The sequence below is a fragment of the Garra rufa genome, chromosome 1 (assembly GCF_049309525.1).
Source record: "Garra rufa chromosome 1, GarRuf1.0, whole genome shotgun sequence".
In the NCBI taxonomy this organism is placed as follows: Eukaryota; Metazoa; Chordata; class Actinopteri; order Cypriniformes; family Cyprinidae; genus Garra; species Garra rufa.
In genome coordinates, this window is record NC_133361.1 from 47,103,376 (window position 1) to 47,117,193 (window position 13,818).

Below are 13,818 nucleotides of genomic sequence, written 5' to 3' on the forward strand. Positions count from 1 at the left end.
GCAAATGTTAACTTCACACTCACGTGAACTTATGTTATCACAGGTTATTGATCGGATCAGTTCAGACTATTAATCACTGCTTTACAATTAGTTTGTGCTGATAAAGCACCAGCATTCCTCAAACGTAGAAACGAATAAAAGGAGATTCACTTGTAATCCTGTTTGTATCTTTTGTCTTATTAAATTTGCATAATTCCCTGGAGAGTTAGCTAAGACCATCTAAATCTAAATAAATATAGAATTGCAATTCCATTCACAGTCACTGAATTACAAGTATATGCAAAAATAAGTAAAAAATATTAATATAATGCTAGTTAGGTGCACAAATCAAAATATAATTTTCTCTCATGGTTTCTAATTATGTGTATCCTTCAAAACAACGCAGTGAGGTGAAAATCACATGTTGACCGCTATCTGAGGAGTGGGGAGCGTTCACATGACTGAGGAACGGAAGTACTGCGTCAGTCCAATATGGCGTTGTGCTGAGCTTGTAGATCTGCAACAAAACTAAGTCGGTCGGCTGCACAGTTCGCTTCGAGACCCTCCACCACAATTAAAAATGTCCACACATGAGGTAAGGTAAAGATAGCACCCTGACACTTCTTGACAACCCAGAGGGAGCCCAGCAGCGTCCAGAAGAAGAGCTTTGAGGACGGGTCTGACTTCGCTTTGCATTTTCCAGGTAAACAACAGTAAAAGGTACGAGGAGTGTAATGGAACAGTAAACAAAGTCGGGAGATCATATCTCTCTTTTCTATAGGTTCCGTGATGTGCATGTCTCCGTAAACAATGTTAAATGAAAGGCTCTATTGTAACGTTAGTTGTGATTGAATGTTTTGCTTTTCCACTGGGCGTGTTTTAAACAAATACACCATCTTTAGAGTTTTCCATGCCTTTTCCATAGTAACCGCATCTAAAAAAAGAGAAATACAGCTTTTTCTTGTGTTTTTTTTTTTTTTTTTTTTTTGTTGACACCAGTGTCAGTGGAATATGTTGTTTAACCAGCTCCATGTCTGAACATAGACTAGTATTGGTCAACATCAAGCATCACATGTCATCATAAGTCAGCAAAAACCGGTTCTTTAGTTGGATCTGAGCAAAAGTTAAAGGAAATAGATTTGGCTGTTTAAATTAATTTACTGAATAATTCTTAATGACAGTTTGAATCAAATAAATCTGAACGTTACATTTATATTGTATTTATAAAATTGTGCATGCATGCACAGCTTTCTGAGCCCGTAGTGTAATTTCTCTTTCAATATTTTTTTCATCACTGTATTCACATGACATTGTGGCGAGATTATTTCATATCACAAGCACATGCCTACTTCCCTCTCTGTGTCTTTCTTAGGCGTCTAAACTCCAGAGAAACTAGATTATAAATGTAATTCATTCAATTTGTCTTGGAGTCTAATTCTAGAAAAAATGGTCTCAATGCTTTAGAACAAAAAACTCTTTGACAGTATTCCTCATCTTTAAATGAATTATCTCACAAAAATAAATCCAAAGTTTGATTTCACATTTAATGTCCAGGTGACAAATTAAAAATAAATAAACAACAAAAGAAAAAGAAAAAATGTTATGACAAAATTTAGATTCTGCATTATTTTGTGGTCAAATTAGCACTTTTAAAATAAGCAACTTCTCTTTAAAATCAATATAAAATACTAATAACAATTATAATAGTTTATGGAAAAGCTTTTTCATTTTAAAAATGCAAATAAGCAGCATTTTACTAGGTTTCTAAAGACTTTTAAACCCCACTGTACATCCTCATGTGAGGATGAGATTAGCATGTGATCAATAGTCTGTGTAATCAGTGATAGACTTTGGTCCTTTTTTTTCATTTAATGTTGTACTGGCCGAAACTCTGCGTCAGTCTTTGGTTTTGCTTCCCATTAGGAGTCTTTGATTGTGGTAGAGCAAACCAAACACGTTTCATATCTGTATACATGCAATTTTCTTTTCCTGTAGTGTAAAGAAAAAAAGGTCATTTTTTGCTACTGTCAATATGAATTCTACACTGGGATTTTTTTGTCCTTTATCAACTTTATTCTTTTTTTTCTGCAGCAGTGATGTCACGGCCGGATGTTTCTGCAGACACCACACCCTTCTTCTCAGATGATAATGAGGGGGAGGGGCATATTGACAATGGGGTGGGATCACCTCAGTCTGAGGAGGAGGAGCCTGTCAGTGGAGTGTCTGATACGAGAGCTAAAGTGACTGTGGCTGTGCTTTGCTTCATCAACCTACTCAACTATATGGACCGATTCACTGTGGCAGGTAAAGGGTGCTATTAGATTTCAGTGCATCAGTGTTACTAAACAATGCTGGGTCCCTTTTGATCCAGATCAAATGCACAAGACAAAGACACACAGCAGTAACACCCATATACAGTATGATAATGTGGTTTATGTTCACGATATCAGATTATGCTTGCCTGGATTGTTCTTTTTGAATTTGAATCCCATCATGAATTTTCAAAAATACCTGTTGATTTAGTTTCTTCATGCATTGTTGTTTGTGTTATTTTAGTATTATTTACACTACCAGTCAAAAGTTTTTGAACAGTAAGTCTCTTCTGCTCACCAAGCCTGCATTCATTTGATCCAAAGTACAGCAAAAGCAGTAATATTGTGAAATATTTTTACTATTTAAAATAACTGCTTTCTATTTGAATGTATTTAAAAAATAATTTAGTCCTGTGATTTAAAAGCTGATTTTTTAGCATCATTACTCCAGTCACATGATCCTTCAGAAATCACTCTAATATTCTGATTTGATGCTCAAAAAACATTTATCATTATTATTATCATTATTATTTTGAAAACAGCCAAGTAGATTTTTTTTTGATGAATAGAAAGTTCAGAAGGACAGCATTTATCTGAAATAGAAATCTTTTGTAACATTATAAATGTCTATACCATCACATTTGATCAAGTTAAAGAATCCTAATTTCTAATTATAAATTTCTAATTTATAATATAAGTTATACTGACTCCATTTGAATGGTGTAGTGTATGATTTTACAAAAGCTTTTTAGTTTAGACAAAGGCTGATCTTTGGATCTTTTTATTTATATCCTGAAAAAAATACTCACCTGTTTTAAATATTGTTAATAATAACAAAAAAATGTTTCTTTAGCAGCAAATCAGCATATTAGAATGATTTCTAAAGGATCATGACAGTAAATTTAGATTTTATCACGGGAATAAATTGCATTTTAAAATATATTCAAATAGAAACAGTTATTTTAAATAGTGAAAATATTTCCAAAAGGTACTGTTTTTGCTGTACTTTGGATCAAATAAATACAGGCTTGGTGAGCAAAAGAGAATTCTTTAATAAACATTGAAAATCTAGTATATATACTGGTATATATTATGGTAATGCTTTTTTTTTAAATTGTTAACATTAATTAATCATATTAGTTAACATGAACAATAATTATATAGTATTTATAATGTTAGTTAATATCAAGTTCAAAACTCCCTAATACATTATTAAAATGTAAAGTAGTATCTGTTTACATTAATATACTGTGAATTAACACGAACGCAAACATTTGAATTAACTAACATTAAAAAAAGATGAAAAAATGCTATAAAAATATAATGTTCATTGCTAGTGCCTGTTAGTTAATGCATTAACTAATGTTAACAAATGAGACCTTATTGTAAAGTGTAACCACTATTATAGTATTTAGAAAAATATTTTGTATTATGTATTAGTTTTTGTTTTGTTGTAATATTTCTAGTTACCTTAAATTTGAATTTATCTAACATTTGCATTTTATTTTTATAAATTTTTCATTTGGCTAATTTTAAATTATTTTTAATAGTTTTAATTAACATGAGCAACACCAGTCTGATGAGGTTAATATGCATACTTTTGCTATTAGTAGTAGAAACTGTTGTCTTTTTTTCTGTTGTTGTTTTAATTGGTCAGTAATAAAGTTGCGATAACAGTAAACGTCCTGTCTTGCAGGTGTACTTCCAGACATTGAACGTTACTTCAGCATTAGTGATGGAAAATCAGGGCTGCTTCAGACAGGTGAGCAGATTCATACCATATGAAGTCCATTTGATTATGATTAATATTTAAATTTTTCATTCACTTTGCCTCTTTGTTCCTCTTCAGTTTTCATCTGCAGCTACATGATCTTGGCTCCTCTGTTTGGATACCTGGGTGACAGGTATAACAGGAAGTTGATCATGTGTGTGGGAATTTTTTTCTGGTCTCTAGTGACATTAGCCAGCTCCTTCGTTGGTAAAGACGTAAGTCCTACATTAAACCTTTTAGACTTTGCAAATGCACACAGGTTTAAAGAATTAGTTCACTTCCAGAATGAAAATTTCCTGATAATTTTCTTTACCCCCATGTCATCCAAGATGTTAATGTCTTTCGTTCTTCAGTTGAAAAGAAATTAAGGTTTTTGAGGAAAACATTCCAGGATTTTTCTCCATATACTTCAGTGGTGTGGGCTGAAGGATCAAATTGCAGTATCAATGCAGCTTTAAAGGGCTTTACATGATCCCAGCTGAGGAATAAGTGTCTTATCTAGTAAAACAATAAGTCATTTTCTAAAAAAATAAAAACGTATATAATTTTTTAACCACAAATGCTCATCTTGCACTAGCACTGCAATAGGCATTGCGTGTCTTCACTAGGGTTGGGTATTAAGATTTCCAGTCACCAGTTATTCATTAAGACATGTGCATTTTAATTCCACCTAACGGATCCCGCGTTCGCTGTTTAATGTGAAATTTTTCAACTATTGAAGTGCAGGAAGGAAAACAGATCCGTGCATTTCCACTTAGAAAAAGTTGTTCCGGGCCAGAACTGACTTCTCTTTCACATTTATTGACCAGTATGCACGAAATACTTCAATATAATCATAAACGCAGCATTTTTTGTCTTAAGTGAACGTAAACAGATAAGAAAGAAAACGCACGTGTAACAGTATTTTTAGATCTGTGTTCGGTGTTAAAGAGACAGCAGTCTAATAAACGTGCCGCCTGCCATTAATGTTAATCCAAGAACAAAAGAAAATCATTAACTGACTGAATATCTTTCATAATTGTAATGAGGATTAATCAGTATTTTATTTATGAAAAGAAAACTATGCAGTGTTTTTACATTTCTGTACCTGACATTTGTTCAGTTTTATTTATTCATGCTATTGCTAATTGATCAGTTTGCTCCAATTACTTGTCTTTAACAATTTAATGTTTGAAATTTATATTTGTCTAGTTGTTTTTTTCTGTGGTATTTTTTGGTAAAAGCATAAATAAATATGTTCGACTTAACTTTTCAATGGATTTTTTCGGAATCGGAAACGATAAAATTCACGATACCCAACCCTAGTCTTCACACATTACATAATCGCGTTGGAAAGGTCTTGCTGGGTTAGTTCTTCATCTGTGTACTTCTGTTCAAAACGGCAGAGTAGGACAAAAAATTGCATCTCATTTTCTCCTCCAACTTCGAAATCATCCAACATTGTTGTAAAGCGTGTTTGACTTCCTTTGGGCGTTCGCTCACGTCACACGTGTGGTTACGTAAATGTTCGAGGTCGAGCTAGTGTACGATGAGCATTTGTGGTTAAAAAGTATATACTTTTTTTTTTTTTTTTTAATCGTTTTGCTAGATAAGACCCTTATTTCTTGGCTGGGATTGTGTAGAGCCCTTTGAAGCTGCATTGAAACTGCAATTCGGACCTTCAACCTGTTGGTTCCTATTAAAGTCCGCTATACTGAGAGAAAAAAACCTTTTCTTTTTGACTGAAGAAAAAAAGGCATTAACTTCTTGGATGACATAGGGGTGAGTAAATTATAAGAAATCTGTATTCTGGAAGTGAACAAATCCTTTTTAACCTTCCTTTTAAAATTTAGTACAATTTTACTCAAATACTTCCTTTATATTTCAAAGTAACAGCTTTCAGTCTCTGTGTTTTCTATAATGAAGTGTGTTTTTAAGGTTAGATTTGGAAAGTAAACTAGGATCAAATCTTTTCTCAGCATTTCTGGGCGCTGTTGTTGACACGAGGGCTGGTGGGTGTTGGGGAGGCCAGTTACTCCACAATTGCTCCCACTATCATCGCTGACCTGTTCATCAAAGAGACGAGGACCAACATGCTGTCTATTTTCTACTTTGCAATCCCAGTGGGCAGGTGGGACAATGCACGCACACACACACTCAAACACTGAGTGGAAATACTAGTGTTCAGGTTATTCACACTTTAGCTCTTTGCACATTCACACCATGGTGACATTCTCACACTCCGCCACACGCAGTTACATTATCAGTTTGTTTTTTCTTCACACTGAACAAAGTTGCATTTACATGTTTCCAGGCTGTTACAGTTTAGCTCTTCCGAGAAAGAACTAGTCACTGGATATTTAACATTTTATGAGAATAATTAAATAGATTGATAAATTGATATATGTTTTCAAAATCTACAGACAGCCTTGTTAAACAGACCACATTTTCATTTTTTATTTTTCTCATGTAAATGCATAAATGTATATTCATTTAAATTCAGCAATTATTCAACATTTTCCTATTTGTCAAATTATAGTTACACTACTGTCCAAATGTTTAGGGTCAGTAAGATTTTTGAACGTTTTGAGTCAGTAAAACAAAGTAATATTGTGAAATATTATTACAATTTAAAACAACTATTTTCTGTTTTCATCTATTTGAATTTATTCCTGTGATGGTAAAGTTTAATTTTCAGTAGTCATTTGTGCAACAAAACAGTTGTGCTGATTAATGTTTTTGTATAAACCATGATATATATATTTTTTTCATTTAAACAGCATTTTGTAATTAAAATATAAATCGTTTGTAACATTTAAAATGCTTTACTGTCAATTAAATGCATTATTTAGTTTTGAACATTAGTTTGTGCCCCTGAAACATCATTTTAAAAAGCTAACTGTATTTGATCACTTTATATGTCAATCAGACGTTCACTTTCTGTTTAAATGGACAGCATAAGCATCTCATTCAAATCTCCTGGCCTTTCTTTCCTCAGTGGTCTGGGTTATATCGTGGGGTCAGAGGTGAATGACGTGGCTAAAGATTGGCACTGGGCTCTCCGGGTATGTCTGAAGCACCAAACCTCTCACTGTTTATCTGTTTGTGGGTGGATTACACAATACATGTTTATTGCTTTCCCCACAAAATCACACAGGGAGATGAAATATGCTGATAACAGTTCTCTGTAATTTTCCCACACTTATTCTCACTTTCATTCTCTCTCTGCCTTTTTGTTTGCTCTTTTTGTTTGTTTCTCTTTTTATAGGTGACCCCTAGTCTGGGGCTGCTGGCCGTGATCCTTTTGTTTTTTGTAGTTCAGGAGCCGAAGCGCGGTGCGATCGAAGCTCGTCCAGAGCACACGCTGCACAGAACCAGCTGGCTGGCGGACATCAAAGCGCTCTGCAGGAAGTGAGTCACTGAGAGCACTGAGAGCCTTAAAAGCATCATTTAGATGTCAAGGCCTTTGTTTTAGATATCACGCAGGGAATTTTTTAATATCTGATAATGCTGCTTGATTTACCTGAGGGTTTTTCCCCAGTTATTAGGTAATTAATTTTGACATCACTGCAGCCTTTAACTCAGATATTCAAGGAAATTATCAAATATCTAAGCTCGCAATCAAGGGATTTTTTTTTAAGATATAAGGCTAACAACCATTGCCCTTGATGGCTGCTGTTGTATTATATTTTTTGAAAAATGTTTAAGCAAGTTTTACTCGTGTATTGGTAGTCAATAGGGTTAAAAACAACATTGGATCCTATTGATGCATTTTCCAAAACCAGTTCTTCAGAAAAAAAGACATTATAAAAGTCATATGTGACCCTGGATCCCAAAACCAGTCAAGAGATTTCAAAAAATGTACCTTTATGACTGGTTTTGTGGTCCAGGGTCACTATAAATTATATATAGTACCAGTCAGAAGTTTGTAATAATTAAAATGGTTTTAATATTTTTTGAAATGGGTCATTTATGCTCACCCTTTAAATCGATAAAAAATACAGTAAAAAAACGGTAATACTGTGAATTATCACTAAAACTTTAACTGCCATTCTTCTACATTATTATATATTTAAAATGTAATTTATTCGTGTGATGCAAAGCTGAATTTAGAGCATCATTACTCCAGTTGTTAGTGTCACATGATCCTTCAGAAATCACTCTAATATGCTGATTTGCTGCTCGAGTATTAATGATTCTCATTATGAATTTTGGATGCACTTGGCCGAAACCAAAACTGACATGGAAAGTGCTGTTATAATTAGCTGTTATAATTATTTATTATTTTTCTTTAAATAATATAAAGTAATTTTGTAAGACTTTTTAACTTAATTTAATCATTTTAATCTAAATTTTAATAACACAAGGGAATAAAATAACTACAGTTTTATTAAAAATAATACAATAAAACTTGACAGAAAACATACTAATATTAATTATCCATTTAATTTTTTATTCAGTTCTATGGAACAGAATCAGATATAACTTGCCATATATTTTCGGTCTCATGTTTTCTGATCATTTTCGTTGGCTAAAAATTTGCTGCGCCCTAAAAAAATGAAATTGACTGGTTTCAGCTGTTTTCAAAAAACTAATAAGAAATATTTTTTGAGCAGCAAGTCAGCCATGTTAGAATGATTTCTGAAGGATCATGTTACACTGAAGACTGGAGTAACGATGCTGAAAATTCAGGAATAAAACATTTTACAATATTAAATCATAATTATTTCACACTTTTGACCAGAAGTGAACAGTAAATGTAATAAAACAAGAAGTAATATATATGCTTCTTAAACTTGTGTGATTATTTGCAATGGCTGAATGTTTCTTTTCTGAACTAAATGTCTCTCTCCGTCTGCCTCTTCATTTCTGTTTCAGTCCAAGTTTTGTTCTGTCCACGTTTGGCTTCACGACTGTGGCCTTTGTGACAGGATCACTGGCCCTCTGGGCCCCTGCCTTCTTATTCAGAGCAGGCGTCTTCACTGGAGAGAAGCAGCCATGTTTGAAATCCCCCTGTGACAACACTGACAGGTATCGGCCCCTCATACACACCAGCTTACTCTCTCAATATACACACCATGACTTTGGCCCACACTTTGGGTACATAATGGTACTATTATGATGTTACAATGATGTTAAGAACATGCACTAATAATGTTCTTCTAATCTGCTCTTCCCTGCAGTTTGATTTTTGGCGTCGTCACAGTTGTGTCGGGCATCCTGGGCGTAGCGAGTGGAGTGCAGGTCAGCAAGAAGCTGAGGACCAGAACCGCTCGAGCTGATCCGTTAGTCTGTGCTGCAGGACTCCTCCTCGCTGCTCCCTTTCTCTATCTGTCCGTCATGTTTGCTGAGGATAGCACTGTGGCCACATATGTAAGTCACTCACTTGACTTCTCCTTTGACCCGGTTTTATCTAAAAGCTGATTTCTTTTCCAGTAATTGTTTTCAGTTTTATATTGACCACAGTGTTAAATGTAGGGTAGTTTTATGCTGACCGCAGTGATGGTTGAATATTTTGTTCCCATCAGTTCTTTATCTTCCTGGGTGAGACATTCCTGTCTATGAATTGGGCCATTGTTGCTGATATCCTACTGGTGAGTTTGCCTTGATTTTCATGTTTTTGCCAACTTGTATGCTGTTTTTTTTCCGTAAAACACAAAAAGAGACTGGTTTGAAGAATTGTTATAGTTATAGCCATTAAACCACATAGTGTTCAGTGTCCACAGATTGTCAAACTCTAAAAAGGATAAGAAAGCACCATAAAAGTAATTAATATGAATGGCACACTATTATCAAAGTCTTCCAAGGGGGTCACAGAATGACTTAAAATGATCTTAATAATATGTATTTTTAATTAATTAAAACAATTAAGCAGCTACAAACACAAAAAAATCTAAGTGTAAAAGGAATTATCTATTTTTCTTCCTCAATAACTTTTTTTTTTAAAACATACAATTCAAAATCTTACAGAATCCCTAAATAAATCATGTTTAATTAATTTAATTTCAACTTTCTCAATTTCTGTTAATAAAAAAGTATTCTGTAATTACAACAGAAATACCTGAGGAAATGTCCTGGCTAATATGTGACCCTGGACCACAAAACCAGTGATAAGGGTCAAGAGATGAGATCTGAATAAATAAGCTTTCCATTAATGTAATGGCTCGTTGGGATAGGAAAATCGGGAATGCAAAAAAAATCTAAATATTAAGAAAATCGTCAAATTAAGTTCTTAGCAGTGGATATTACTAATCAAAAATGGAGTTTTGATATATTTATGGTAGGAAATTTACGAAATATCTTCATGGAACATGGTCTTGATATCCTTATGTTTTTTGGCATAAAAGAAAAACCAATATCAATTACATTGTATCACCCATACAGTGTATTTTTGGCTATTGCAACAAATATACCTATGCTACTTAAGACTAGTTTTGTGGTCCAGGGTCACATATTGTCTTTGAATATTATGTTTGACACTGGGGTCAAAAAGGTCGAGAAACGCTGTTCTAAAGCCATTTGATATCTTTACAATGCTTTAAAAATGTCTTCTTTTGTGTTCCAGTGAAATAACAACAGCATATTTGTTTGGAGCAACATGAGGTCTCTTTCTTAATGTTCTCATTTGTCTCTCTCTCTTCTCCCAGTATGTTGTCATCCCCACGCGGCGCTCCACAGCGGAAGCCTTTCAGATTGTACTCTCGCACTTGCTGGGCGACGCCATTAGCCCTTACCTCATAGGAGTGGTACGTCAATCTCACAATTGCACACAAAATGTCTTTCACAGTTCTTTTTAAAAGATGCTTTAGGTTGCATATTGTGTTCTTCTTCCCCTGTTAAGGTGTCAGACTCAATAAAGAAGTCAGACTCGTACATGTGGGAGTTTCGTTCACTTCAGATGTCACTCCTGCTGTGCTCCTTTGTGGCCGTGGTGGGCGGAGCTTTTTTCCTGGCCACAGCCACCTTCATCGAGAAAGACCGACAGCTGGCAGAGAACTATGTGCCCTCTGGTGAGTGAAATCACTGATGACTAGGGATGTAATGATATTAGCAGTATCTTGATATTACTGTAGAAACGATACAGGTATTCCGGGCGTGTAGATTTTTAAAACATTCTAACATAAAAGGTCTTTAAAATCATGTTTTGGGCCATTATGCTTGGGCACAGTGTCTGTCAAACAAAATTGGCTTAATCCCTTCAATGTGTTGCAAAGTGAAGCACACACATCGTTCAGGCGATCAGCTCATGATCCAAATGTTTTCTGCTCCTCAGAACGGCTCTGTTCACAGTGAATGCAGTACATTTGTTTATTTAGCATGTGTTTGGAAAAGCAACGGCCACCAGTTATGCTTTGTTTTCATGGCAGATTATAACAGAATTTCACTAGATTTGTAGTGGGATGCATTTTTGTAAGCCTGTTTTCACTGAAGCTGGAGTTTTCCTTCTAAATAAAAGCTCTACTGCCATTTCCGTCCAAATAAAAGCTTAAAAGTGCAGTATGAATTGCTGACAGCTAGCGATTTAAATGGGTAACGTTACTGCAGTCCCAATTCAAAATCTCTCTTTCAAGTGTAGAAATTAGAAAATAAATATTGCAATTTCCTTACTGTAGTGTAAAGCAAAAATAATATACCTATAAAACACCAGTGTGAATGTAATTTAGACTGAGACAGTATATCACAAAAAGAGGGTTGAGTCCCCTCTAAAGTTCAGGTACAAGTCAATTTACTGTCTTTTTCTGACTTAAGTTTTCTTATTTAAGAACATGGGTTGGAGCTCTTCATTTTGAACTCTCAAAGTGCATTAGATGGAATAATTTCAATTTTTTTTATATCACAATAAATATCATAGTTTTTGATATTGTTACATCCCTAGTTTTTAGAAGTGTCTCTAATAAGGGTTTTATTAGTTTGTGTTTTTTTAATTTTATTAAAATATTAATTTCTATTTAGCTTTAATTTTATTTTTTTGTTTTAGCAATTTTTGTACTTCAGCTTATTTTTTATTTAGTTGTCAGTGCAACTTTTCTAAAACTTGAGTTTTTTGTTTTGTTTTTTTTTTTAAGTTTATTATGTAATATTTTAAAGGACAAGTTCACTTCCAGAATTAAAATTTCCTGAAAATGTACTCACCCCCATTTCGTCCAAGATGTACATGTCTTTTTTTTTTTTTCTTCAGTTGAAAAGAAATGTAGGTTTTTGAGAAAAAAAAATTCCAGAGTTTTTCTACAAATAGTGGACTTCAATGGTGATCCGCTGGTTCAAATTGCAGTTTCAATGCAGCATCGAAGGGCTCTTATCTAGTGAAAAGATCTGTCATTTTCTTAAAGTGTTTGTCTTGCACTAGCTTGGCTTCACACATTTTGTAATCGTGTTGGAAAGGTCAAGTGTGATGTAGGTGGAAGTACCGACCCAGTGTTTACAAAGCGAACGTGCAAAGAATAAACTTCCTTTAAAAAAGAGGTAAAATAACAGTGTCCAACGATTTTAAAGTTGGAGGAAGAAAATGTTTTTGCCCTACCCTACCTTTTTGAAGCGGCTGATTACGCAATGCATTTTCTTTTTAAATGACAGATCGTTTCGCTACATAAGACTCTTATTCCTCGGAAACTGCAATTTCTACCTTTATATGTAGTTCTCAGTCAATTAATTGTTTAGGGTGATTACAGGTATTTCAGAAATCTAATTTACTGACATGTCTTTATTTTTCAGACGATGCGCCAATTGTTGTTCCAAAGAGAGGGAGGTCCACTAAAGTTCCCGTGTCGAGTGTTTTAATTTGAGATGACGCGAGGATTTGGATGGTTCTCAACACGGGGAACAACACTCTGATTGGCCCTAGGCAGATAGAGCCAGTGTCATCAGCAGCCAATCCTGGAGCAGGACTATCCCCACAATAGGGAGTTTTAAAGTAATTTATTATGCTTATGTTTTCGTTTATATCCTTAACACCAATACTGATTTGGGAACATTCTGAACTAACTAAACTATCAGGAACATCTTACCTGGAAATCCTGTGTGCCGTTGACAAGTCTGCCATCCCCCCGGAAGAGTCCTGTGGGAGCGAACAGAGGCACACTGAGAATGAACGTTTCATGAACATTTCTTTACCTTTAGTTGAGACTCATTGAACTGTTTTAGAAGTCTTGTAAATTATATTTTAGATGTTTTTATTGAAGGGGATCTCAACTGATTTTTTTTAGATTGCTGCAACCAAGTTCAGTAGCTAAAACCAAGGTACTCTCAAACAGCGATTGCATTTGTTTTCATCAAACAAGGACTATGACTGAAAACTAGCAGAATCAGATTGAGCTTGAGTAGCACAACTTCAGTCTTTCCTTCTGTTTTTAACGTTTTTCTTCCATACTAACATGTAAGCTTTTACGGTTTTTTAGAAAGTACACCGAAAAAACAAACACTAATGCTACCATAACATGATTTCAGATATTAATTTTTAAATAACATTGTTACATATACTTGTTGCAAGGGCCTGGTTTGTGGCATTTCTTAATATGCCCTTTTAACTGTATTTGTTTTTCTTTTTGTCTTAAATTAAGGCAGTTTCTTGTCCATTCCCTCTGCTGCGGTTGTTTTCCAGGCAATTCATTTGGGATAATTCGCTTGCTAATCTTGTTTTGTAAATGTTTTTTAAATATTAAATAAGAAATTTTTATTCACCTCATTCATCCCTACTGCGTATTGAAATATTTTGGCAAGTATTTTACATCTTGCTCTCTGTCTCTTGTGTTTGCGTTCTCTCTCTGCAAGTGGCAAGAA

The 13,818-nt window shown here is 34.4% G+C and overlaps 1 protein-coding gene across 2 annotated transcripts; it reads left to right on the forward strand.

Annotated features, from left to right (window-relative positions):
- Nucleotides 1–465: 465 nt before the first annotated feature.
- On the forward strand, nucleotides 466–13,723 carry spns1 (SPNS lysolipid transporter 1, lysophospholipid). Of its 2 annotated transcripts, none has more exons than XM_073841826.1 (13): nucleotides 466–682; nucleotides 2,071–2,283; nucleotides 3,988–4,053; nucleotides 4,141–4,277; nucleotides 6,021–6,172; nucleotides 7,040–7,106; nucleotides 7,310–7,452; nucleotides 8,920–9,072; nucleotides 9,225–9,414; nucleotides 9,570–9,635; nucleotides 10,689–10,787; nucleotides 10,883–11,051; nucleotides 12,754–13,723. In XM_073841826.1, the coding sequence occupies exons 2-13, from the start codon at nucleotides 2,076–2,078 to the stop codon at nucleotides 12,822–12,824; spliced, it is 1,521 nt and encodes a 506-aa protein (XP_073697927.1). In that variant the 5' UTR covers nucleotides 466–682; nucleotides 2,071–2,075; the 3' UTR covers nucleotides 12,825–13,723. The 2 variants fall into 2 exon arrangements, with proteins under 2 accessions (XP_073697927.1, XP_073697933.1); XM_073841832.1 differs by having other exon boundaries at nucleotides 2,074–2,283.
- The last annotated feature ends 95 nt before the right edge of the window (nucleotides 13,724–13,818 follow it).

Bases quoted from the DNA above. Each gene is read 5' to 3' on its own strand.
- spns1 (XM_073841826.1), top strand. From the start codon at position 2,076: ATGTCACGGCCGGATGTTTCTGCAGACACCACACCCTTCTTCTCAGAT. The intron at 2,284-3,987 runs GTAAAGGGTGCT...CCTGTCTTGCAG, and splicing joins GGACCGATTCACTGTGGCAG to GTGTACTTCCAGACATTGAA. The intron at 7,453-8,919 runs GTGAGTCACTGA...TTTCTGTTTCAG, and splicing joins ATCAAAGCGCTCTGCAGGAA to TCCAAGTTTTGTTCTGTCCA.